The sequence below is a fragment of the Carica papaya genome, chromosome 7, assembly GCF_054855325.1.
Source record: "Carica papaya isolate Zhongbai chromosome 7, ASM5485532v1, whole genome shotgun sequence".
NCBI lineage: Eukaryota > Viridiplantae > Streptophyta > Magnoliopsida > Brassicales > Caricaceae > Carica > Carica papaya.
This window is the reverse complement of record NC_142315.1, coordinates 8459326-8484590: the sequence shown is the minus strand read 5'-3', so window position 1 is coordinate 8484590 and position 25265 is coordinate 8459326. Positions and strand designations below refer to the sequence as shown.

General features: G+C 34.4%; 6 protein-coding genes across 9 annotated transcripts; 3 read left to right on the top strand and 3 right to left on the bottom strand.

The window, feature by feature from the left end:
- The first annotated feature begins 2109 nt into the window (after positions 1-2109).
- On the top strand, positions 2110-3437 carry LOC110811371 (EG45-like domain containing protein). Its single transcript, XM_088208286.1, has 4 exons — positions 2110-2321; positions 2453-2570; positions 2658-2965; positions 3103-3437. Exons 1-4 carry the CDS (start codon positions 2229-2231, stop codon positions 3103-3105), a joined length of 522 nt encoding a protein of 173 aa, XP_088064412.1. The 5' UTR covers positions 2110-2228; the 3' UTR covers positions 3106-3437.
- Positions 3438-6649: 3212 nt separating this feature from the next.
- On the bottom strand, positions 6650-12844 carry LOC110811329 (DNAse I-like superfamily protein). 2 transcript variants are annotated; one of them, XM_022037788.2, is made up of 16 exons: positions 12826-12844; positions 12563-12664; positions 12091-12415; positions 11768-11934; positions 11453-11518; positions 11009-11061; positions 10845-10926; positions 10662-10708; positions 10247-10328; positions 9556-9648; positions 9384-9416; positions 9201-9289; positions 7959-9114; positions 7769-7854; positions 7392-7476; positions 6650-7171 (listed from the first exon to the last, which is right to left on the bottom strand). In XM_022037788.2, exons 2-16 carry the CDS (start codon positions 12662-12664, stop codon positions 7103-7105), a joined length of 2535 nt encoding a protein of 844 aa, XP_021893480.1. In that variant the 5' UTR covers positions 12826-12844; the 3' UTR covers positions 6650-7102. The 2 variants fall into 2 exon arrangements, with proteins under 2 accessions (XP_021893480.1, XP_021893481.1); XM_022037789.2 differs by lacking the exon at positions 12826-12844 and having other exon boundaries at positions 7959-8101; positions 8222-9114; positions 12563-12705.
- Positions 12813-15103, top strand: LOC110811330 (DNA-directed RNA polymerase subunit beta). Of its 3 annotated transcripts, XM_022037791.2 has the most exons (7): positions 12815-13074; positions 13414-13456; positions 13549-13641; positions 13800-13862; positions 13957-14052; positions 14140-14217; positions 14784-15103. In XM_022037791.2, exons 1-7 carry the CDS (start codon positions 12923-12925, stop codon positions 14868-14870), a joined length of 612 nt encoding a protein of 203 aa, XP_021893483.1. In that variant the 5' UTR covers positions 12815-12922; the 3' UTR covers positions 14871-15103. The 3 variants fall into 3 exon arrangements, with proteins under 3 accessions (XP_021893485.1, XP_021893486.1, XP_021893483.1); XM_022037793.2 differs by lacking the exon at positions 13549-13641 and having other exon boundaries at positions 12813-13074; XM_022037794.2 differs by lacking the exon at positions 13957-14052 and having other exon boundaries at positions 12813-13074.
- A 466-nt stretch (positions 15104-15569) lies between these two features.
- LOC110811317 (Acyl-CoA N-acyltransferases (NAT) superfamily protein) lies at positions 15570-18303 on the bottom strand. The gene is made up of 3 exons (XM_022037774.2): positions 18016-18303; positions 16370-16492; positions 15570-16078 (listed from the first exon to the last, which is right to left on the bottom strand). The coding sequence occupies exons 1-3, from the start codon at positions 18167-18169 to the stop codon at positions 15861-15863; spliced, it is 495 nt and encodes a 164-aa protein (XP_021893466.1). The 5' UTR covers positions 18170-18303; the 3' UTR covers positions 15570-15860.
- Positions 18304-18581: 278 nt separating this feature from the next.
- On the top strand, positions 18582-20336 carry LOC110811362 (FAD/NAD(P)-binding oxidoreductase family protein). The gene is made up of 4 exons (XM_022037846.2): positions 18582-18946; positions 19026-19330; positions 19392-19602; positions 19678-20336. The coding sequence occupies exons 1-4, from the start codon at positions 18713-18715 to the stop codon at positions 20176-20178; spliced, it is 1251 nt and encodes a 416-aa protein (XP_021893538.1). The 5' UTR covers positions 18582-18712; the 3' UTR covers positions 20179-20336.
- A 163-nt stretch (positions 20337-20499) lies between these two features.
- LOC110811363 (V-type proton ATPase subunit c''2) lies at positions 20500-25219 on the bottom strand. The gene is made up of 4 exons (XM_022037847.2): positions 24937-25219; positions 24742-24819; positions 20998-21168; positions 20500-20866 (listed from the first exon to the last, which is right to left on the bottom strand). The coding sequence occupies exons 1-4, from the start codon at positions 25062-25064 to the stop codon at positions 20695-20697; spliced, it is 549 nt and encodes a 182-aa protein (XP_021893539.1). The 5' UTR covers positions 25065-25219; the 3' UTR covers positions 20500-20694.
- Positions 25220-25265: the final 46 nt, after the last annotated feature.

Below are 25265 nucleotides of genomic sequence, written 5' to 3'. Positions count from 1 at the left end.
TTATTTTATTTAAATTAATAAGATTTATATAGTTATATATTCAATTAAATTACTAATTTATTTTTATTTTATTATATATATTATTAAATAATAATATAAAAAAAAATTATTTAACTTATAAAATTATTTATAAATAACTGAATTATCAATGTTCAATTATAAATCAGAGACATTCATTTAATCAATCATACATCTAATTATATGGAAAAGAAAAAAATAAAATAAAAACAAAGAGAAAAATGCTAGATTACTGTTCCTAATAGAAACCGAACCTGCTTCTCTTTTAACTCAGTCTTTGATTTTTCCTTTCTCTCGGTTCTCAAAAACCTCTACAAAAAGCTCTCTCACAAATCAGCAGAATATGGAAGCAGAAGAAGAGGAGAAGATGAGAAGCAAATGACAGCAAAGAAGACAATGACATGTTTGGGGATAAGAAAAACAAAATTTGGGTAAGGGTAAAATAAAAATTAATAAATAATTGTGAGGGTAAAAACGAAAAATGAAATTTTTAACAGTTAAAAACTAACAAATCGGTAGTTTAAAAAATCTAAAAAAAAATAAGCAACAATTACAAACCATTCAATCAAACATATCATTTATTTAGAAGTGATTCAAATAAAAATAAACTCAATAAATTATCATACCGCAAATTAACGATCTATCGATCAAACACATATTTCTATAAAAATTTATAATATTAATTTACTAAATTTTTTATTGAGAAATAAATGTAATTTATACATGGTAGAAGATGCATAGGAGATGCAAACTCACATACACCATTCTTACAAGTTTAACAACGTATTAATGAGATCCACAAAATCTCCTCAAGTATAAAAAGTATGACTAATAAGCGTAGAGTTTGTAATTATAAATCTTTTAAATTTATATTTTTTAAAATTTTCTTGTTTATTTATTTATTTATTTAAATGATTCAAGAGATAATAATTAAAAAAAATTAGTTTTTTTTTTTTTTTTTTTTTTTTTTTTGTGTTTTGGAGTATAACTAGCTTTTATTCGCCATAAATTTTTCTGCCTTTAAGAGATCACCGTAAATTGTTCAAATGTAACTTCTTACCGTTTTCTTCTTTCCCACATTGCTTCATCTTCAGACTCTACTTTTTTTTTTTTTTTTATAATAAAAAAAAAATACACTTCAACTTCTTAATTTTGTATATTACATACAATTTATTTTAATTTACAATTAACAGATTATGTAATATATATATATATAAACTATACACAAATACATGCATTACGATAATGATTAAATTAATTTTATGGCGGATCGACTAATGTGTTGAATTACGATAATGATTAAATTAATTATAAAAGTAATTAATACTTTCGTAGTTAATAAGGTAAGAATTACACCTGACTAGTCATACATATATTTTTAATTTTAATTACTGAAGTGTTAAATAATTTATTCAATTAATTTTTTTAAAATATTGTACCGTAACAAACAGTATTATAACTAAAAATTTTTCCAAATAAACTTAATTTTAAAGAATAAAAAAATAATTAGTTATTAAACAATAATAACTCTTATTCTTTAAGGAAAAGAAGAACATAATGGTATTCAAAATTAGGAGTAATTATTATTTTATTTTTTGACAATTCATTATCTTATAGTTTAACCATTAAGTAAACTATAAAACAGTAGTCTATGTATATATATAGACTAGTAATAATAAAAATTATGGGTAAATTGAAAGTTGCTCATGAAAATTATGAATTTTGAATACTAGTCTATATATATATGTGTGTGTGTGTGTGTATATAATTAAAAAGTGGGTTATCCTTATCGGACACATCTAAGTAAATCATTAACCCTTTTCCTTACAAGTAATGTGCACCTCTTGCTTGCGTCAATTAAGCGTACAAGAATTAATTAGCACTAACTTTACATTGTCTAAATTTTATAAACTTATATTAGGAGTTGGGAATTTAGTAAAAATAATTTTTTTAAAAAAAAAAAAACATTATAAATATTTACCTATAATATCACATGTACAAAATCTATATAAATCGATATAGGTGATGATATAATTCGATCATCTACGGTCAAATCAATAAAAATTATATATATATATATATATATATGGGGGGTAAAAGTTGAAATTGAAAATTAGAGTGAATTAAGGGCTTTATTATTATTATTATTATTTTTTATAATGTAGTTTCTTAAATGTTTTAAACTTAGCAAGTTTGAAGACACGTTATTTATGGGAGGCTGCAGACGTTACACCATCTTTATAGCCTTCAAATGTCAATCCCTACCACCAGAAAAGAGAAAATTTCAACCTTTCATTTTGCAGGTACAATTTCAACCTTTCTTTTTCTTTCAGAAATTATTTTAACCTTTTCTCATGATTTTCTAATTTCAATGGTTTTTTTATTTTATTTTATTATTTCTTTTGAAAATATTATACCTCTTCTGATTGTGCAGACATCAATGATACGATCACCGGGTAAATTATGGACAGTCGTGTTGTTTTCAACAATATTGTTCCATTGCTCCTACGGAGATATTGGATTCGCTACTTTTTATGAACGACCTTATTTACGTAAGTTACGATTAAATACGTAAATATATTTTTACACGAAAGTTACATATATTACAAAAAGATAGTTTTGGGTTTGATTGTATTTAGCTACGGCATGTGCGGGGTTCGACCAGTCAATATTCCCGCCGGACAACCTGTTTGCGGCTGCCGGAGAAGGAATATGGGATAATGGTGCATCGTGTGGAAGACTGTACCAGGTGCGTTGCATAAACGCGGAGAGGCGAAGAGCTTGCTCGGATCCAAGGAAAATCATATTAGTGAGAATTGTTGATCGAGCTCAAACTTCTGTTTCAAGACCCGTAAGAAATGGTGCTGCCGTCGTTCTCTCTGTTGATGCTTTTAATGCTATTGCTAATCCACAACAAGATCTCATTAACGTAGAGTTTATTCAACGAGTAAGTTATTATTAACTTCCTTCTCATTATCAACTTAATATCACCAACTTTATTTTTCATATGTATATATATATGTATGTATTGTCATGGGACTGAACGATACTGTTATCTTTTTTTTTTTTTCTTTTCATATGCAGTAATATTATAAAACCTGAAGCGGAGGTATATCATCGTAATGATTTTCTATCTATACAACTTGAGATGGGATTCAATTTACTAATTGCTTCCCTAATAATGTAATAACCCTATTTACTTTCTCTGTAACCAATTTAATTCTAAAAAAATATTGAGAGACAACATTTAACTTATAATATTCTTATTGTAAAGTTAGAGATGAACTCCAGTTTGAATTTTACTTTCTTAGAAAAATATTCAGTGAGTCACAAATAAGTCGGTAGATTCAACAGCTTGTAAACATTCTGCAATGTTTCTGGAGATGGTAACTCAGGGTTACTTGAATTTGATTGAGACATTTCTGACAACTAAAAGATCAAGGGGGAGGAGAATTTGGGTGAAACAGTGAAGAACATCTTCTCTGTACCCTCTATGCCTGGTGATTGAACAATGCATTACCCACATGGATAAAAAAACCATGTTAAAAGACATGGAAGGACAAATTTTTGCACCAGGGAATCAGAAAAATCTCCCACTTATATCTAAACAATTGTCGCCCCTAGTTTATGTTTAGCTTAAAAGAAGAACAAATTCATATTACTTTTAATAATATCATTGATGGTGGGATAAACTATAAATGCAATTTCCTTTCTCAAAAAGAAAAGAAAAACAAACACTTTAGGGGATTGAGGGAAATAAGCTTTTTAATGAGTGTACTCTTGCATTTATGTTTTTTTTATTATTATTATTATTATTATTAATGTAATACCCTTAATTAATTAATTTTAATGTAATTAAAATTTATGTATAAATATAATTTTTTTAGTTTTGAATTTTTATTTAATGTAAAAAAATGAAGAAAATTAATTGAAGAATGAAATTGAAAATAATTTTAGAAAAAAATAGTAAAAATTTAGATTTTATGAGTGTTTTCGAAATGAAAATCGAAAATCGATTGTCAATTCTAATCGCCAAAAGAGGTAAAAAAAATTTCAAACTGCTTGAAATTCAATTTTGAGCACCTCATTGCCAAATTAGAGTAAAAAGACCGGCGAATGAGCCGGAAACTGCAGGCAAAACCCGACGACACCGCCGTGGAAAAAGGTAAAAATCGCCTCCAATGAGACCTTTTCTGATTCTCGGTTCGTGTAATTTTTTCATCATTGTAATCACAATTCCTTTTTCTACAGGTTGACCGAAGCAAAACACTCAATCGTAAAGATGAGCCGGCGAAGCCGCCGCACCGGAAAACTTCACCGACAGTAAGTTTTGGTTATTTATTTTTATTTTTTGCCAACCGAGACCTCTTAACATTTTTATTTTTGGTTATTTATTTTTATTTCTCGCAATGATTGGTACAAAACCGGACGAAACCAGCTGAAAACAGCCAACCCGAGGCAAACCGCTACCGCGGGCGGTGGTGCCGTCGCTGGAGCACGGTGGAGCCGCCGTGCCAGAATTTCAGAATTGGCCAAAAAGGGTTTTTAATATTGATTTTGGATTTTTTAGAGTATTTTTAGGTACTTGAAGCATGTTTTAATCCCCGAAGAAAAATTTAGGGAACTTGGGGACCGTCAGTAGGTGCAGTTAAAAAACTTAATGCTCGGATACCAATTCGAGTAAAAATCTCTCATATTATTCCCTATTATGGAATTAAAGTTTAATTAATAACTATACGGTATATTGTGTAATTTAGAAAATATTCGTAATTAATTATAGATTACTAATTGAGACAAAATCGGTTACTTATTACTGTTTGCTATGTTTAACTAATTGCCTAATTTTACAGTTTCTGAATGCATGATAATATATTGGAATTGGTATGATGATATAATTGTGTTTCCTTGATCTATGGATTGCTTGTTTTATGTGATTACAGTTAAATTGGGTAACTGAAAATTAAAAGTAAACGAAAAATTGTCTAATTAGGTGGATGAATGAATAACAACCTTACGGGATATTTTGGAAGATGGTGGACAGACTGGTACATAGGGAACTCTACCGTAAACGTTACCTCATACCGAACGGGGTATCGAGAATTGATAATTTGGCGTTCATACTGAACGGGGTATGGGGACGGCCCGTTTCACCCTTATACCAGACGAGGTATTGAGGGATGGTATCTTTTGGTACTCATACCAAACGGGGTATAGGGACGCCCTGTTATTTGAAAATATTAAATAAAGATTCACGTGTAGTGGAGATATTCCTATGAACCCCAATGGATACCAATAAGCTGATAAAAGAGAAAAGTTGTTATTCCGAATGATTGCATATGAGATTATGGTATTGTTTATGTTCTTAACTATATAGGTTGGTTTTGAAAATCTCACTACGGTAAGTATGCGGTAAATGATTTTTATTTATGATACATAAATTTACTTGAATTAAGAGCTCAATTAGTTATTTTTATAATTTCTACTAACTTTCATTTCTGTGTCGGTGAGTAGCGTGATATTTTTATTGGAGTAGTGTACCTCATTCTTCTATTAACTATTTCAGATAAAGATGACTAAAATTCAAAATTCGATCTACAAGAGGGTTGCAAGTAGGATGCTCAGTCGTTTATTTTCTATTTATTTCTTTAATTTTTTATTATTTCTTTTGAAATGATTATTTTCGTAACCCTATTAGTTAATCTGAATTATTGTGTAAAGAATGTAAAGTTTAACTATTTATTTCACTTCCACATTTAATTCATAATTTATTTCTTTTCTAGTACACGGACTGTTATAATTAATTTGCCATAAAATTCTAATACGACTTAAGAATGAATTCTTCTTTTAAGCCATCATATGTGCTACTTCTAAATTTTTTAACCAATAAATCTGTAGGAGAGGTTAATATGAATTTGCATATTTTAAGCATAAAAGTTTGTAAACCATACTGTATCCATAAAACCAATTAAACAACTATAATAATTTGCTTAAGTAACATTTGACCTCTTCTTATAATATTAATAGTAAGGAACCGCGGGTTCGAGAAAAGACAAAAGATTTTTAGATTTTTATATATAAAGTTCACCAATTATAAATTTTAGTGAAAAAAATTATAAATTTAATCAATGATGCAAAATTCATGATCAACTAATATAATACCAACTCATACATATAAAATTAACACTAAAACTTATTTTTAAACAAACTATGTTCATTTAATCCATAATTAATTTATAACCGAAACTAAAGTAATTAAAAAAAAAAGAATAAGAATTGATAAAACATCATAAAAATAATCTTAATATTTAGAGTCAGTTTTTTAGTTAACCAAAAAATTAAAAATATATTATAAGTTGATAATAATCGTCGGGCCAAAACTAGAAAGCTTTGATTTTTATTGTTTTGATACTTAATGCTTTACAGTCAATGTGCAAGACCAATTTATAGATGTAGGACATGAAAATTACAATGAAAAATAAGTTCCTAAAAGATCTCGAATGCTTATCTTAGGAAAATAACGAATAAGGAAATTACATATCTGAGAATAAATACAGATTATATGAGTTACATACTTGTAAAATAAGCAAACCAGAAGTACAATACTTTTCTTAAAAAAAAAACACTTAAAACATAGTGTTCTAAGATCTTTTAGTTCCATCTTTCTTTTCGATATTGTTCTCTTCATAATTAACCAACTGTTATAGTTTTATCAATGAAATATAAATAAATTTAAAAAATGTAAACTAAAAATTTAATGTACCAAAAGTAGCCTGAAATCTCCCCCATCTCCTCTCGAACAGACAAAATAAGATACACTGATAAACAGAAAGAGACCCACTACTGATCTAAAGTTTCTGCAACTCATCTATGGTTTTCAAGTTGCAGATACAGGGAAGACCTCAATGCATGGCCGATAGCCAACTCCAGGATTCCCTAGTTGAAGACAAGAGCATTAAGTACTAACCTAAAACTGCCAGAACTTATCTATGGCCTTCAAGTCGCACATGCAGGAAAAACCTAGAAAATTGGAAGGGTTGATATGCAGCTCCAACGTTTTATGGTCAAAGACCAGACATGCCAAGTACTATCTTGGATTGAGATCTTCGACAAATGCCAATTCAGAAGCCAAAGCAATGTGATCGCTACCCCATTTCTAGAAAAGACATAAAAAAGAAAATGCACTATTTAAATATAAATAAAAGGAGTCGAGCATAAATGAAACTGCAGTGCATTGGCTAGAACTAGTAACCACCTGGTCTTCAGATTATCAGTCTCTGTTCTCACTTTAATAAAAATGAAGCAAATTAATTACTTTTAGTTTCTTGTAGATGTCTGAAACTTGAACAAACTAGACTTAAGAATAGACATTTTACCTTTGTTGGGAATCCAGGTGTCCATTGCATAGCATGCTTTCGTATTGGAGCTAGCACCTTGACAGTCTGGAGACCTTCAGAACGCCTGGATATCAAATTCAATTAAAAATGCATTCATTATATGTAATAAACTCTTCTTTTATCCTACTTATGCAAGAGCCACAGTAGGTCATAAAGCAAAATTTAGAACACAAGCTCCATTAACCCAAGAAAATCTGCTTGAAAACTGATTTCAAACCCAAGTCTGATTTTTAGCAACTAGTAAAAACTGACTCAGAAATAACTACTGCCAAGACTTAAAATCAGAATGTTAAACACAAGTCCAATCTGTAAAGCAGTCTTTAGAAAACAAAAGCAGAACCATCAAGTTTGCTTACCATATATAATCAACTGTGCCCATGAAACATCTATTGTAACTGGTCACAACGGGCTCTCCATTTGAATCTCTTGTCTGTGAATAATCCTAGAAAGATGTGGAAAAGAAGTCAGAGTGGCTGATAGATTAGACAGGACTGCTTTTAGAACTACAGGATCAGGTAAACTGTTATAAAGCTTAAGGGAGTCTACCTCTACTTCTGCATATGTGCTTTTGAGCTGAAGAGGATGTTCCACCAAAGTGCTATCTTGGTTGCCTGTTGCAGTTGCTATTTCCATTGGAGTCCAAAGTGATGGATCATAAGTACTTCTCTCCACATTGACAGTTTCAGAATCTGAGTTTAGAGAAACATCATCAAGAACTTCATTTAGTGAATTTAACTGTTGGTTAGACTCCTTAGAAGAGTGATCCAAGTTCGATGTTAAACATTCACTAAATTCTGATGGAAAGCCACCTTCATCATTGTGCGATGCAGACACAAATGCTATCTCATCATTGTTCATGCATCCATCTGCCATCATGGCGGCATCGGGCTCCACCAAATATAAGTTCTCTAGTTTTTTGTCCAACATAAAGTCAGTATTAGAACACATAATGGACTCATTTGTTTGATACAAGGCTGATGGCTTACATGTCTCATCCGTATCAAATGATCTAGATGACCAATTTCCCAACTTCTTTGGGTGAGAGACATCAATCACATCAATCAAGCTAGACCGGCAGAGTGCCTCTGTCGAAGAAACTTCCGAGTTGCCTGTGTTTGGAAGCTCTTTGTTGACTATTATATCGGTAGGACAATCATCACTGACACAGGCGAGTGTAGGACTATTAAATCTTGTTCCTTCATTTTTCATATTAATATCCGAATCAACATGTTCACTAACTGATTCTTGGAGAGAATGGGAGGTGGCTTCACCTTTTCCTCCATTCCTCTCAGTTACGTCAGAACAAACATTTTTTTCATGAGAAATAAACGGAGCAGCAATTGTATGAACATCATTATTTGCCTGATCCATGGAGCACCCATCTTCACCGGAAAGACAGCCTAGACTTCCTTTAGAGCTATCAACAGAGACAAAAGCTTCATCCTTGGAGCCATCTACCTCATGCCTCACAGTTTCTTCTTTTACATCAGGCAATGTGCTCTCCTTGTTCCTAGACTCTAAACCAATACCAGATTTATCAGATGCATCGAGGACATTCACAGTAGACTGATGTGAGAACAAATTGTTCTGCTTATCAGTATTGTTCTCATTCTGTACATTTGAGAGAGAATCACTCAGCCTGACACCAACCTCCTTGCCATCTACTATTGAAAGAGCTTGTTTTGAATCATCAGTCTGATTCCTGCAAAATACAGTAAGCCTTGACCTAAAGAACAAGGACAGACAAAAACCCAGCAGAATTTCCTAGGAAACTACATTCAACTCTACCCTGAACTAGAGTAAGATGGCTTTAGTGCATGAATTTCAGCAGAAGCTTGTCCAGATACTTTGTCTCTGTCAACTCCAGACAAATCTAACTGCATAAGACAAAGCAACTCAAAATTTAAATTCACACAATTTCAGTCATCAAATATAGCATGGTATTGGAAGTATATAGAAGAAAAAATTTACCTTCTGCTCCAAGATGAAGTTATACAATGGACTCTGCTACATAGAAAGGAATGTCATTCATTATGCATTAAATATAAAAAGACAAAATACCAGCGAATGGGCTAACACAACATCTATGTCTCAAGAAAAATAAAGACTTAACTAATGCCTAAAATAAGAAAGAAGAGATAACCTTTGGGGTACAATTGAAATCCCCACAAATAACAACAGGCGCATTATTCCAGATATTTGAAACTGCGTGAGCTCTGTCCAGGAGCATCCTCACCTGTTCGATGAGAATTACACATATTGGTAAGGGATTCAAAATTCAGCAGATTTACAACCCTTCAGAAACAAGGAATTTATTCAGGAAATAAAACCTTTGTTAGACACAAGAATACCAAATTCTTTTTTTGTCCATATTGCCAGTCAAGTAAGTATATCATGCTTGTCTCGGAAAAAAAAAGGGTAAACATATCATGGTTATATTTGCAAAGAATTTTCCAGAACCGACTTCGTTTAAAGTAACCTTATCTTGGAACAAAAATTTTCCCATAATAATTACAACGAACATGCTGAGATTCAGTTAACAAGATGACCCACTCAGATGAATTCACATTGTATGTTGTGTGTGTGCGTAATATGTGGAAGATTCCAACAACCAAATTTGTTGAGAGTAAATTCTATTGAAACATTTAAATTTCACCATTACTATTACGACAAAAAATGCCAAAACTCAGTTAACAACAGAATTGCTCTAATGAATTCATATTGTGTTCGTGTTTGTGTGTGTGTGCGCAGAGCAGTGGAGAGGGTGAAGGGGAAGAAAGAGAAGGGGATGCACCATGAATTTGACACAATACGCACTCTGTAATAGCAAATACCTGGCCAAGCTTAAAATCCCCTCTTTTAGGATTGTAAAGTACGTGAATGTTACAAATGACAACTTGCTTAGGACATGCAGAACTGCAATTCCGAAACTCTTTGTTAATTTAGAAGGTTAAATAAATGATCAAAGTTTGATCGGAAATTTTGAACTGAAAAGCATATAAGACACTAGAGACATAAGCAAGGAAAAAAAATGTAAACTATATCCCCTTTTCCGAATAAGAAAAAATATCTGAACAAAGTAGAAACCGTGTAACGACGTTAGAGCAGATTATCGAATGTGATATGAGTAGTTTAGTTTGGTTTTCTATAAACCAATAATCAGTCCATGCGCTAAACCAGAAAAATAAAGCAAAAGGAAACAATTGTTTCAGAAATCAGAACTAGAAATTAATTAAATTTGTATAGTACCTTGTTGGTGATGAAGCCATGTTTTTTTTGTGATTTTGACTCAAAAGCTGTTTAACAAACCAAAAGGCACATGAAAACCAATATATAAATGAAAAGGAATAGCACCAAGATGAAACCATCAAATAAACCAATAATGACACTACCGAAATCCAAGACAGTTTCTAAGTAAAAGATTTGATTTACCTCAAGCACACATATCTGAGCAACATTGTCCCGGAGGCCAACTTTGTTAAACTCGATGCATTCCTCATGGACTAACTTAAATCTTTATTAAGGTAAATAAATGAGATTCTACAAAATTCACAAACAAAATTCTCCTTCCAAGTAAAACTGATAATATGATTTACCGTGATGTTCTCCAAAAGACTGCACAGCCATCAATTGCATTTCCAGTTCGCATCTATGAAATGTATGAAATCAAGTTATACATTTATTGTGCACAATACATTCTTCATGGTTTTCATGCAATCCCTTTTTCAAATGTTCTAGATGTTAAAAACTTTTCAAGACACAAATTAGAACATAAGAAGTATAACTGATAAGTTTTACCATAAACAAGACAACAAATATTTCTCTCCTACACGGAAGCACTGACACACAACCTAGGAACCAATAGACAATTAAGTGACTAATAACAACAAAGACCTGGATATGCATATCCTTCAGCACAAAAAAGACAAATTTTACCAAATAAACCAGAACATATTTACTCCAAACACCAATAAATATTAATACATGGATGATAATATGATCCCAAGAGGGTGGAGGGAGAAGAGGCAATAAAAACACACCTTCCAAATGCCACTATATCCCTCATATTTTAACTCCTCCTCTAGTTCTTGATATCGATCAACCTCCTGGATATACAGTAAAAGGATACAAACTGTATCAAAGTCTCAAATCACATATGTATGCATCACAACTACATATATATATATCAGTCATATCATAACATGGAATACAACTCCTGCTAGATGAGGATAAAATAAATCTTTGGTATAATTATACATGCGGTTAACCAGAATAGAGAATCATGTATTATGCAAATGGTGAAAAAGATTTTGCAAGACTTGAAATGAGGCACAAGACATGTCAAGAGAGAGAACCTGAAAACACAAAATATCAGCAGACCACAATCTTAGCTCAAACATGATATTGTGCTTCCTCCACTCCCAATCTAACATATAAGGCGGTATGTGAAAATAAAGCTTGCTCCGGTGGTTATTAGCAAGATAATCCGCTAATATATTATACGACAAAACCACGAACTTCTCTGCATAACATATTAACTTCTTTTAAAAAATGTAATCATGTAAAATAATCAATACTAAAGAAAGCAGAGATCCTTATTATCCATTAAGTAAAACAATTTCCTTTTCCTCTCAAAAGGAAATTCTTCTTGAAGTCGTGAGCATTCGAAAGCAAATACCACAATTACGAGGCGGTGCCGTTTTCGCGTACTCCCAACTTCGGTAATCCAATGGCTTTGAAGGCCGCGGAGCCAAATTTCGGTTGAACGGCGACCGGGGAGGCGGGCGAAACCGCTGATTCTGATTGAAATGAGGAGACGCCCCTTGATTGAGCTGAGAAGGCTGCCTCGACAAGCTTCCTGCTTGCTCTCCTCGCCTGAACCCTAGGTTCGCGCCTCGAACCGACTGGTAGTGAGAATCTCCAGTCACGAGCTGGTCACTACGTCCTCCGTTGTACGCTCGATTGGAGAATCCCCTGCTACCGCGGCTCCGGCCACCTCTATACTGTACCAAGAGCCACAAAACTGTTTGTTATTTCGTTAGCATACATGATTAGCGAGTAAACCAGGTCCAAATGTTCGTATACAGGTATGCGACAATATACGTATATGTATATAGAGAGAGAGATAAAGAGAGAGAGGGAGAGAGTACGCGAGGTCGAGAGGCCATGGCGGTGGCGTTGGCGGTGGCGGTGGCGTTGGCGTCGGCAGCTGTAGCGGCGAGGAAGTGGACGGCACGAGAAGAACGACGCATCTGGCGCGTTAGACAGTTTCTCAGCGAGTAGGCGTTTTAAACACGCGCCATAATTTATGTAAAAGAATTTAATTATAATTAAGTAATTATAAACATAACTATGACATAATTAAATTTCAAAGATTAATTAACTAAAAAAATATGTCTACATGGCGAAAAACCTCATCGTCATCCTCAGCCTCAGTCGGGCATTAACAGAGTTTCAAACATTTCCAGCATAATTCAAGCAGCAGGAGCTAAAGCCTTTGCAAGAAAGCAATGTCTTTTTGTCCCTCTCTATCCTCTTCGCAATCAGTCTCTCTCTTCTCCAAATCTAAACCCTTAAATGGAGATAACAGAGCCACGACCGTCTCTTTGAAGTCTTGCGTGCGAGCCTCTGCTGATGTTCCGGATTTCCTCTCTGCCAATTGGTATACGATTATTCTTTGATGTTTAGCACATGCACGCTTTTCTTAGCGATACCTTTTTAATTTATGGAAGCTAAGTTTGGTAGATATTTTATTTTCAGTCCTCAATTTGATATGTGAATGTTCTTTTGAGGGCGTCAATTTGTTGTCTGTCGGATATCTGGAGTGCGAGATATCCACTTGGTATCCAGGGTGCTTGTTTGATATAGTTTAGGTTGAAAGTATCGACGATCTCATTTCGTTTAGGGATTTTTTTTTTTCTTGCTTCTTCCATAGAGCAGGAAAATATTTATTGTTGATGATGTTATACCCTACCAAGTTTCTTTTTCTTTCATGTTGCAGGCTTGAAACTCGCAGGAAGAGACCTTTTGGACCGAGATTAAATGTAATTTCTTGATTCTTGACTGAGAAGTGAGCATCATAATGTACCAATATAACAGTTCAGCGCATTAATGTAACTTGATACTCTTGTTATAGTTTAGTGCGGAAGAAGCTGTTCAGTGTCAGCTTGATGCACTAAAATACAATGATCAACCACGTCCAGACTACGGAATTGAGGTCATGTATAGGGTAGTTCCTAGTTCTCAGACCCCGGTGCTATATATCTATATATATATTGGCTTTTGTGTGATACACTAAAAAATAACCTCAGGCCTTTAATGTCATTGAATGGGTGAAAGAGTGTAGTGGGTGTTTTCTCTGAACACTTCCTTTCTTTTGCTTGGCAGTTTGCTGGATTTGATCCATTCGAAAGATCTACCTACTTTGGACCATTCTTTGATTTGGGGCAGGTCAGTCAATTTAAATGTTTCAACACTTTGTTGATTGTTTGGTAATGTCTATAATTATTGCATTTCCCAATTTGTTGCTTTCTTGTGCTTGTAGTTTGAAAGATTCAGGCGCATTTTTCATCATTCTACTTACCGTGTTTTACTTGGGCACAAGGATAGAAAAATCTTGAGTAGTTTATTTGTGAAGGAGGTATGAATTGCTTCCAGTTGTTGGCCTGGTTGGGGAACGGTCTAAGTTCTTTTTCTCTAATCAGCAGTATTCTTTATCTGGAAGCAGGATCGATTCAAACAGCGGGTTTGGATACAAGGAAATCGGCCAGAGGAAGAAGAAACATTTGAATTTACAATGGTTCAGGTTTGAATCTTTCACTTTTCATCCATTATAGACATCTGTAGAAGTAATGGAATTTCCTTTGATGCCATTCTCATTTAACTATCTCAGACTTCCATGGAAACTTCTTATGAGATGTCCTAATTTCTTGGTGGTTATTATATGTATTTTTACACAGACACGCAGGTCAAGTTCTTGGGAACCTTGATGTTTTCCATGTCAACAAAAATATGGTTGTAGTTTTGTAGAGAAGAAATGATGTCATTGATCATGTTACTAATCTTTTAATCATTTTAGCTTGGGAATTTCGTGAATCCGCTAGGAAAAATCTTCATGAACTAACGCTTCACGATACTGGAAATGGAGAAAACTATTGTGCTACCACTCGAAGAATATTGAATCCTAGAACAAGTTGCTTGCCATCTGAGTGCCATTCTAAGTTATAGATATTAAAATTTGAAACTTCTATTGTAAATATGTTATTAACAAACTATTTCTTGATATTGATTGTCCGTCTTAGAGGAATGTCATATATATTCTATTAGAATCTTGGATATATCAATTTTGTGGATTAATGTTTTTATCGGCAGAGGGTTGGTGGTTTGTGGGATGGTTATTGGTTGACGGAGAGCCTGCTTCATGATGGAGATGCTTTTGCCGGTGGTTTGGCTTACTGAAAGCAAACTTGAAGATACGAAGTTCTGGTTCCTATTCCACCACTCTGTTGAATACTTCAAAGCATGAGATAATATGCTGAATGATCTTTCGTTTGTAAATATTTTGATTAAATCTGTGTCAACTTATCTTGTTTACAATGATGAGCCTGCTTGAGCTCTGTAAATACCGATCTGTATATATCTTGTACAAGTCAGTATATATTCTGCATTAATATACATGATGCTATTCTCAATTCCCCTACTTCTGCCCCCACTACAGCGTTGCTAAAATTTTCGACCAGTGCTTTTGATTTCTGCTGTGTTTGGTGAGGCGTTTTGTATAAAAGATAGATTATAGCCATGTCAATAAAATTTGACAGGTACTAAACTACAATTAAGTTTTCTGTTAACAGAAAAGATTGAGTTGAACCAAATTAATAACTCCAATACTTAATTAAACAGAAAACTAAATCAGGGACCACTTTAAATACAATTAAGGTAAATATTTAGATTTAGGCTTTTAGCTTAATGTTTTTCTTGAAGTTGTCACTGCTCTCTCAGAGTTTAAACTTCATGAAAAATATTTTTGACTGTTATGCCCGAGCAGCTCTAGCTCATGGCACTTGGGTCTCCTGGAGACCTCTTCATCCTGGGTTCAGTCTGACAATTAGGTAGCTCTTTAAGGGCTAGACTAGAAAAGAAAAAAAAAAAACAGAGAGATTGTAATAATAATCAAGTGGATTTTCATGCTCATTCATCATAATCAAACATTTTCTCTTCATCAAGCTGCAAAAAAGCCGGTTTACTAAACTTTCAGAAGAAAAACAAACAAAACAAAAGTTTCTGTTTACTTTTAACTGTTGAACATAAACATTCAGCTCCTTGGACCCATTGCAGATAACTTCACCTCACTGATGGATTCTCAATCCTTATCTGCCAGTTAATCACAATAAGTTGATGCTTAAATGGGACAAGGATAGTATTCCACATTTGTTGGTATCTCCAAAAACATCATTTCTTTGCTTGAGGATGGGTAAGGAACTTTGTCACAACATAGCAATCTGGTGGGTCAATGTTGGTGTAATAGTTCTGGATAGTGTCTGTAATTTCAAACCCAAATTTCTTATAAAAGCTAATGGCATCTTCATTGTTTGTTTGCACATGTAAGTAAATCTCAGATATGTTCTGCTTCGAGCAAAGATCAAGAACATGGCTGAGCAGTCTTGTGCCTGCACAAACCCCGAAATTTTGGGTCAACATGCTGAAACATTCTTCTACTATATGTTGTGAACCTTAAGTTCTGTTCACAAAGAGAGAAATGTTAACAAGAAGATATTTATATCTAGTTCTCTGGTCAGTTTGAAGAGTGGGCTATTTAGCACAGATCACACTCTTCTTCACATCAGCAAAAGTGAGTTAAGTACTCGTGCAAAATTAATTACTAGAAGAGACACATTTAAGTTGTCTCAATACCTTGGCCAACTTTACAACGAGAAAGATTAAAGATTCCCACTACTCACCAATTCCAAGCCCACGATATGGTGCTAAAACACCCAATGTCATGATGTAAACTCGGATAGCCCCACCTTCCTTCTTCTCCAGCCGACAGGCAATTGATCCAACACATATGTCACTATAATATGCTGATCAAGGAAGTGAAAAGTGAAGTTTAGATGAATTGATTGTCTACCCATATTAACCAGGGTGATGTGTTGCAGCATCAATGAACAATGTTGGAGATAACAACACTCTATTATTATGACATCTTGCAAGCAAAGAATAATACAGAACTATTTTTAACAATCACCCAATAGATATACTTTGCTTCAGAACAGTAGCACAGTGCACTTTGATTCTGTCAAAAGAGGACAATGTCTGCACTTTTAGAATCTCATAATGACAACAAATTGTTGATACTGCGTGTAAGGACTAACTGCGTGTTGTTTGAAAAAGGAAAACACTGCAGAATCAATTTAAGTAAAAAGGAAGGCAGTAGACAACTTTCTTTGGCTTTTTGAAATAAAACCAATAAATTTAAGAACTAGACAAGCATTTGAAACTACAACATATAAATTCAGCTCCTTCTCTTTGATATATCAATTACCTTAAAAAGCTGAAAACCAACACAAGATGAAAATGAAATTTTAATGTTCGACAGTCTATCCAAGGAAATGTAAAGAGTTCTCTGACATCACCTACAACATTATGCAAGTAAGCAGAAACAAATAAACAAGCAAAATGTTTCAATAAAAGTAAGGATAGTCCGGAAGATCTTGAAAGGAATATCTAGAAAATCCTTTGCAATCTTCACTGCCAATTGTTGATTATTCTGCAACACTGAAAGAGGGAAATGAATCTATACCAACTACAGTATTTACATGAAACTACGTACGTGCACCTCCACATGCACATTGACATACAATAACGCGTAAAGAACTAGAGAAGTTGCTGTACACATACAATGGTGGAAAATTGATAAAAATGATTGCACTGATTAATAACGATAGGGTCAAGGTGAAGGCACTAGAAGAAAAGAGGGAAGTAATGGTATGATATCCAACTACTGAACAAGGTAAATAACATTTTCTTGAAAGGAATGGTTAGAAAATAGGCACATGTTTCAACTGAGAGTGTTAGATTAATTTAGTAGGTCAAAGACTTCCTTCCAAACAACCACAGCTACTGCAGAGAATTTTATAATGGGAACTCATGATTTCCTTAAGGTACGGTGAGTTAGTGAGTAGACAAGATTCCTTTTCTTCACCTAATTTTCATTAAGCATAATCACATCAAGACATAAGAAATCGAAACAAGCAAAGAGCTCGGCGTTTCTTTAAACTTACCATCTTAGTTTTCTCACAAGAACTGATATCATCAAACACTTCCAGGGCGTTTACTTTTATTTCAACAACTGATCAAAAGAAAACAGGAAGCACAACAGACAGGGAAAACCACATTTTCTAGTCCTTGTAAGCGAAAGCACACAATAAAACCCCTCTTCAAAAGCACTAGCACGAGCAATATACGACACGGTAAACACAAAGCATCAAGATAATGATAATGTGGATGATAAAAAAAAACGCAGAGAAGTTGTGAAAGGACAAAGAGACCGGCATATTAAGCAAGAGGAATAAATGATGAGGGAGAATTAAAGGAGGGAGCGAACCGAGCTTGGTGAATTCGCCGGAGGCAAGCGCATCGGCGTAATACTTGTCGTTGTAGCGAACAGGGAAGAGAGCAGTGTTGAGCTTCTTGAGCTGCATCACGTTCTTGTCCCTCACTCCATCGAGCGATATTACCACTTCGCGCCCAGCCCCCATTGGGTGCTGCGATCAGTCTCGGATATTGAGAAAGGAAGGAGGGTTGAATTGAATGGTGAGTTTGAGTGAAGGCGGAGGAGAGAATTAGACGGAGCTTTGGGGGAGAGGAACGGATTTGGATTTTCTAGTGGGCTTTTCATTTTTGTTTTGGAAAGCAACCAAACTCCTCAGGTACGACGTCGTTTTAACCAATATTCTAAGAATTTTATAATAGAAAATATGGGATCGTAGAATTTCATATAATATTTAATTTTAATCTTGTTATTTTTTCGTTAGTTAAATAGTTTATTAATGAAAACACTACACATAAGTTTCTGGGTATTTAAGTACAATTCATGATTTTTCTTCTTTACTCTCTTGATAGTAGATGAGGAACAAAAAGTTAACAGGCCCACAATATTTGCTTTTAATTGGGAAAATTGAATTAAAATGTCTTTAAATAAATCTCAAGTGGACACCTCAATGATTTTTGGAAACTGGCTTCCTCCCATTCCAACCTTCTTTTAGCAAAAAAGTAGAAGGAAAAAGGAAGGGGTGAGAGAGATGAAGCCTAAAGCAATCATAGTGGGAGGAAGCATAGCAGGTTTATCATGTGCGCATACCCTCATCTTAGCAGGCTGGGAGGTTGCGGTGATTGAGAAATCTAGCTCACCCCCAAGCGGCAGCCCAACCGGCGCCGGCCTAGCCCTTGACCCCCAGTCTCAACTCTTCATCTCTTCATGGCTCCATCACCCTCACCTCCTCCATCAAGCCACCTCCCCACTCTCTTTTGATCAGGTACACTACCCTACCATTTCCCACCACCTTCTCCTTCTCTTTCTCAGTTTTACTAACTAAACCACTTTCTTCTCCACAGAACCAAGCAACACATCCCCAAAACAAGGCTACACGGACACTTGCAAGAGACGAGGACTTCAATTTCAGAGCAGCATATTGGCCCCATCTCCATTCTCTTCTACACAACCCATTACCACCGCATATCTTCTTCTGGGGTCATCTTTTCCTCTCTTTCACCCTCTCCCCGGATAAACTCTCTGTCAAAGTTAACCTTAGAGTTTGTAAAACTCAAGAAATCATCCAGATGGAAGCAAATTTACTGGTCGCGGCAGATGGATGCCTATCTTCCATCCGTCTGGCTTTCCTTCCTCACCTCAAACTAAGGTTTGATATGTCTATTTATCCATTTACTCTCTCTGTTTCTTATGCTGGTTTTGCTGTGCAGGTATTCGGGTTATTGTGCGTGGAGAGGTGTTTTTTATTACTCCGGGAATGAGGATTCGGAAACTATTCAAGACATCAGGAGAAGGTATCCTGATCTGGGCAAATGTTTATACTTCGACATGGGGTTTAAAACCCACAGTGTACTTTATGAGATTCCTAACAAAAAACTCAATTGGATTTGGTACATCAATCAACCTGAGCCTCAACTTAAGGTATTGGATTTTTCCATGTCTATTTCACAAATCAACTCCTTCCCCTTACCTCATTATTTCGCCTTATGCTTCCAGGGAACTTCAGTGACAATGAAAGTGAGTAATGATATGATCAACAAGATGCACCAAGAAGCAGACAAGATTTGGGCTCCAGAATTCTCAAAACTCATCAAGGAAACAAGAGATCCTTTCATCAATGTTATATACGACTGTGATCCTCTGCAAAGGATATTCTGGGACAATGTGGTGTTAGTTGGGGACGCTGCTCACCCCACAACTCCTCACGGAGTCAGAAGCACAAACATGTCAATTCTAGATGCTGCTGTTCTGGGCAAATGCCTTCACAAATGGGGACCCCAAAACTTGGCCTTGGCTCTAGAAGAGTATCAGTCTATTCGATTGCCAGTCACTTCAAAACAAGTCCTGCATTCCCGGCATCTAGGTAGAATTAAACAAGGCTTATCACTTCCTGATCAAGAGCCCTTTGATCTGCAGACAGCAGATCTCGATTATTGTCAACAGCTTCTGCAGAGGAACATGCCTTTCTTTTCTAATGCTACTTTGTCAATTCACTGACATCAGGCTTCTTTGACTGGTAATAAAGATAAAAGCACTTTGTCCATAATGACAACACCATAGAATCACAAACTCTATTGTCTATTCAGAATCACTCCTATAATGTAAAACCCATGCTTCCAGTTTATAACAATACAACTCTTGAGTGTTTATGATCATTTGATATTTATCAGTACAAAGCAGACTTCCAACAACGAATGGCTAAGATGAGGGTTCACAGCAGATGTCGCACGAGGAGTTGGTATCCACGAATGTTGAATTTCCACAACCAAATGGGAGAGGATAATTTCCCATGGGTTCTTTGACATCCATATCTCAAACTTCAAACAAGAAGACTTCTCCATAAATCTTATTTCTCGCAGGAAAAAATACAGACTAGCACTAGAAAGGTGCAATATAATACTTCCGAACAGGTTTTTACATGCCTATCAATAAGAAAGGAGAAAAGAACAGGGAAAGTTCATTTAAAATACATAAAGGATATTGTACTCCACATGCTCCAACCAGAACAACAAATTACACTCCTTTTGAAGGCCATGTTGCTTGAGCTGACATTATAATTCCTACAATCACTCCAAACAACCCCAGTGCACTACCAAAGATCTCAATCACAAGAATCTTCACGAAAAGTGTTGAGTTCTGGGCATCAGACAATGCACAACTGCTGCCAATTATTCCTACACATAACCTGTCACCGGAAGAAAAAAAATTTCACCCATTGCATGTAAGGATGATACAAGAGAAAAGACTAGAGGATAAAACTAGATGAACATTATGAAAATTCAAATAAAAAGGGAAGCAAAAGATGAAGAGACAAACCCGCAGACAAGGTTTGCAAATCCCACAATGATCCCAGATGCAAAGATTGCATAGCCTGCTCTAAGGGACTCAGGTGCATAGATCTGTGATTTTGGAACACTTTCTAACTTTGTTTGTAGAATAATTGCCACAATGACCCCATATATAGCAACAGCTTCGCAAAAGATTACACTGAATTAACAGAACCATCAAAGCCAAAGTTTAGCAAATTGCAACAAGCGAAACATAATAACTGCACTATCAAAAACATGCCCAAGCTCCAAAGTAACTTGTTTCCACATGGAAGTCTGAACTTCAGTTGATCAAATCAGAAAGTGGAGAATTACATGTAGACAGGCAAATTGAGGATAATGGCCATGAAAGCAATGGCCAATTAAACAGATTCTAAATTAAGTTTGGTGAAGACTAATATGCTTAAATTCAACATATTTAATTATCCCTTTATTGCTTGATGCCTTCAATTATTACGAGAAGACTTTCCTTTCTCGTGTCTATTGATTAATAAGATATTTCTTTTCCCTTCATCAAATTTGTTAGGGTGTTTTAACTGTGGAAAATTGAAAGTACTCTCTAGAACATTTCCAAAAAACCAAAGATTGATAGAAAACATGTTTTACTTATTAAAAATTAAAAACTGAATTTTAGAGTAACTTTTTTCTACAAATTAAAAACATGTTTGAGCTGTAACCAATTTGTTCACAAGCATGCAGATATGGAAGAGCTCAATCCATTATTTATACTATATACGTGTAACCAATTTTTTCAAAAGCATGCAGGTACGAAAGAGCTCAATCTATTATTTATTCTATAGCCTTAATGAACCATTCTCGCATACAAGCAAGATTTCGAGCTTAGCACGTATATTTCAGAAAATCAAAGAAAAGAACGAAAACTTGATAGTGGCCAAAAAGAGTGTAGGAAGTAAAAGTTTAACTCTTACACAGAGTAGTATCTTTAGGGACACCTCCCTATAAAGAAAAATTATAATCGACTTCCTAACTAGAAAACCTTTTCCTTTTATAGGACTAATTTATATTTAACTTTCTACTAAAACTCTCTCTAATTTTCTCCTATAAATAACCCGATGTTGTAAATCAAGTATTATAAATAAAAATTCAATAAACAGAAAATCTGATTACAAATTTTCATGGCATCAGAGCGGAATCTTTAAACCTTTTTTTTTTCAAGTATAGAATCTCTTAACCTAGAAAAAATATTTTTTTTCCTCTCTTGTCGATGATCAAATATGGGATGGTCATGACAAGAATCAAGGACCTCTCTGAAGTCATATCTTGTTATGATGAAATTATTTTATCAAACCACCGGAATCAAAAACCACTCAAATTCTCATCACTAGCCACAAACTAAACAAAAACAACAATATTCAATGGTCTCAATCAGTCGAGATATTTTTCTGCAGAAAAGGGAAAAAAGAATACACAAAAATCCTAATTTTGAGACTCTACCATTGAATATTTTCATCATCTTCTAACTAAACTAATTCAGTCTCCTAAACAAAGATTAAGATGAGACACCTGTACCTAAACCTACTCGCCAAATTGAAAAACCTTAATTTCGGATCTACACCAGAAGGAACAAAAACCAAAAAGAGAAAGAACCACAATAATTTTATCAGAGTCATGAATCCAATCCTGATCTAGACCCTACATCACTGAATATTTTAAGTAATGAACGTTCAGATCTCTCCCTTGATAATTTATATGGTGATAGATCTATTACTTATAAGAAACAAAAAAGAGCACGCACTAATCATTCAATTCACAATTTTGTTTCATACAGAGGTCTTTCATCAACTCACTAGACATTTGTTAGCAATACTGATAAAATACAGATATCAAGAACGATATATGAAGTATTAAAAGTACTCGAATGGAAAACAACAATCATGGAGGAAATCCAAGTCTTAAAAAAGGAATGAGACTTGAGAAATAACATAATTACTGCCAGCGACACACCTAGTTAGTTATAAACAGGTATTCACAATCAAGCATAATGTTGCTGGTAGTATCACTAGGTTCAAAGTTCGATTACTGTCAAAGACTTTACTTAATCCTACGGAATCAATTATCAGGAGACATTTGTACCAGTAGCAAACCTTAACACAGTTCAGATACTAATGTCTCTAACTGCTAATCTGGATTGTCTACTATTCCAACTAGATATGAAAAATATTTTTCTTAATAAAAAACTAAATGACGAAGTCTATATGGAGATACCACCAGACTTTTAAAGTCAAGTCACTAACAGAAAAGTCTGAAGACTCAAAAAGCCCCTATATGTACTCAAACAAACTCCACGAACATAGTTCAAAAAATTAACTAAGGCAATCGAAAGATTTGAATATAAACAATGTCAAACAGATCATACTATGTTTATCAAGTATGATCGTTCAAGAAAAAAAAACAATCTCCTTCGTACATGTAGATGATATAATAATTACAGGAGATGATACAGATGAGTTACTAAGATTAAAAAATGTCTTATCTAAAGAATTTATTATTAAACACCCATAAAACCTCAAATATTTCTTGAAAATAGAAATTACTAGGTCAAGAAAAAAAAATATCAGTTTTTTAGCAAAAATGTGCTAGATTTTCTAAAAAGGACTGGAATGTTTGAATGCAAGCTCTCATATACACCCATGGATCTCAACATTAAATTGAGAAGTAAAATTGATAGTGCTCTAGTTGATAAAGAAAGATACCAACATTCGATGGTAAATTGATTTACTTCTCAAATACCAAATCAAATATTAGTTTTATTATCAGTATGGCAAGTCAATTCATGAATAAACTAACTGAAGAACTTATAGAAGCGATATCTCAAATTCTTAAGTATTTAAAAATGACAACTGGACAAATACTATTTTTAAAGAAAAACAAAAGTAAGAAATTAAAATGTATATGATTTACACTGGACTGTTTTTATGACTGTTAGAAGATCCAACTCCATATACTATACATAAGTCTGGGGATACTTGGTGAAGAAAAAAACAATCAGTGGTATTCAGGAGTAGTATTAAGGCTGAATTTAGACCTTTAGCACATGGTATCCGTGAAGGAATGTGGCTACAAAGAGTATTTGGTGAATTGAGAATTCTCTCTTCAAAGCTTATGAAAGTGTTCCATGACAATTAATCCATAATAAGCATAACAAAAAATCCAGTTCATCATGACCGAACTAAATATGTAAAAATTGATAGACACTTCGTTAAAGAAAAAATGAGTTAGGAGTACTATATTTGTGGCACATTCAATCTTGTCATCAAACCACGGATATTTCCACCAAACCATTACTTTGTAAGACTTTAGAAGAATTGAATTCCAAGCTTTGTTTGCTCAACATCTTCAAACTATCTTGAGGAGAAGTGTAGGAATCCTACTTCTTGTAGAAGTCTAATCCTTATACAAAGTAGTATCTTAAGGGAAATCTCCCTAAAAATTAGCTTACTTTTTATAACACTCAATCGTAGCTTTTACAAGAAAAATCAAAATTATAAAATTTAACTAAGAGATTCCTGCAATTAAACATTTTACAGGCTGTGCTAATAGAAGGACAACTGACAAAAGAAAACAACTTAGATAAGATCAAACTTACGAATAACTTCCACTAAAAATTTTCTTATCGATTAAGAAGGATGGTCACAACAACAAATAAAGCAAATTAAGAGAAAACACTTGAGGGCAAAAGAGAAGTTAAACAAGGGTTAGAATTAAGAGGTACCTGATGAGATTCTTAGAAGTGATACGAGGAGCTTTGATTGCAGCACCAATTAAACTACTTCCAGTTATGTAAATCCCCCTAATCAAATGGACGTACAAACCCACTGACATAAGTCTCGCGAATCAGAATCCACCAAAAGTACCAAAGGAAATAAAAACATGCAATTTTATCGTTGAATCGAAGAAAGCGAGGTACCAGGCAGCGCCGAGGACGGAAACGCCAATAGCAACGGCGATGCCCACGGCGGAGAAGGTGTAAGGAGAGATCTTAACCATCGCTCGAGACCACGAGCTCGGATCCCCCACCATAGTTGATGCCGGCATTATCTTCTTCTCCGATAATTTGTCCCCCTTCCGATTATGCTGTGATCTGCTTGGTTCTCTCAGATTGCAAAGCCCTGATCTAATATTCCATAACACGTGGTATGTATGTGGTCGTGCAGGTTCAGGTTCTCGCTCGCACGATGTCCTTTTGGTTTTTCATCCGTATTATTTTGGCTGGTAAGAGATAAACGGCGTCGTTTT

Bases quoted from the DNA above. Each gene is read 5' to 3' on its own strand.
- LOC110811329 (XM_022037788.2), bottom strand. From the start codon at position 12,664: ATGCGTCGTTCTTCTCGTGCCGTCCACTTCCTCGCCGCTACAGCTGCC. The intron at 9,115-9,200 runs GTAGAGTTGAAT...TGTATTTTGCAG, and splicing joins CCATCTTACTCTAGTTCAGG to GAATCAGACTGATGATTCAA. The intron at 7,477-7,768 runs GTAAGCAAACTT...TTTGATATCCAG, and splicing joins GGCACAGTTGATTATATATG to GCGTTCTGAAGGTCTCCAGA.
- LOC110811363 (XM_022037847.2), bottom strand. From the start codon at position 25,064: ATGCCGGCATCAACTATGGTGGGGGATCCGAGCTCGTGGTCTCGAGCG. The intron at 24,820-24,936 runs GTACCTCGCTTT...CCATTTGATTAG, and splicing joins TCCGTCCTCGGCGCTGCCTG to GGGGATTTACATAACTGGAA. The intron at 20,867-20,997 runs GTTTGTCTCTTC...TTCCGGTGACAG, and splicing joins TTTGCAAACCTTGTCTGCGG to GTTATGTGTAGGAATAATTG.
- LOC110811330 (XM_022037791.2), top strand. From the start codon at position 12,923: ATGTCTTTTTGTCCCTCTCTATCCTCTTCGCAATCAGTCTCTCTCTTC. The intron at 13,075-13,413 runs GTATACGATTAT...TTCATGTTGCAG, and splicing joins GATTTCCTCTCTGCCAATTG to GCTTGAAACTCGCAGGAAGA. The intron at 13,457-13,548 runs GTAATTTCTTGA...CTCTTGTTATAG, and splicing joins CTTTTGGACCGAGATTAAAT to TTTAGTGCGGAAGAAGCTGT.
- LOC110811317 (XM_022037774.2), bottom strand. From the start codon at position 18,169: ATGGGGGCTGGGCGCGAAGTGGTAATATCGCTCGATGGAGTGAGGGAC. The intron at 16,493-18,015 runs GTTCGCTCCCTC...TTCCTTGATCAG, and splicing joins CGGCGAATTCACCAAGCTCG to CATATTATAGTGACATATGT. The intron at 16,079-16,369 runs GTGAGTAGTGGG...GGGTTTGTGCAG, and splicing joins ATATCGTGGGCTTGGAATTG to GCACAAGACTGCTCAGCCAT.
- LOC110811362 (XM_022037846.2), top strand. From the start codon at position 18,713: ATGAAGCCTAAAGCAATCATAGTGGGAGGAAGCATAGCAGGTTTATCA. The intron at 18,947-19,025 runs GTACACTACCCT...TCTTCTCCACAG, and splicing joins CCCCACTCTCTTTTGATCAG to AACCAAGCAACACATCCCCA. The intron at 19,331-19,391 runs GTTTGATATGTC...TTTGCTGTGCAG, and splicing joins CTTCCTCACCTCAAACTAAG to GTATTCGGGTTATTGTGCGT.
- LOC110811371 (XM_088208286.1), top strand. From the start codon at position 2,229: ATGGGAGGCTGCAGACGTTACACCATCTTTATAGCCTTCAAATGTCAA. The intron at 2,322-2,452 runs GTACAATTTCAA...CTGATTGTGCAG, and splicing joins TTCAACCTTTCATTTTGCAG to ACATCAATGATACGATCACC. The intron at 2,571-2,657 runs GTAAGTTACGAT...GATTGTATTTAG, and splicing joins TTATGAACGACCTTATTTAC to CTACGGCATGTGCGGGGTTC.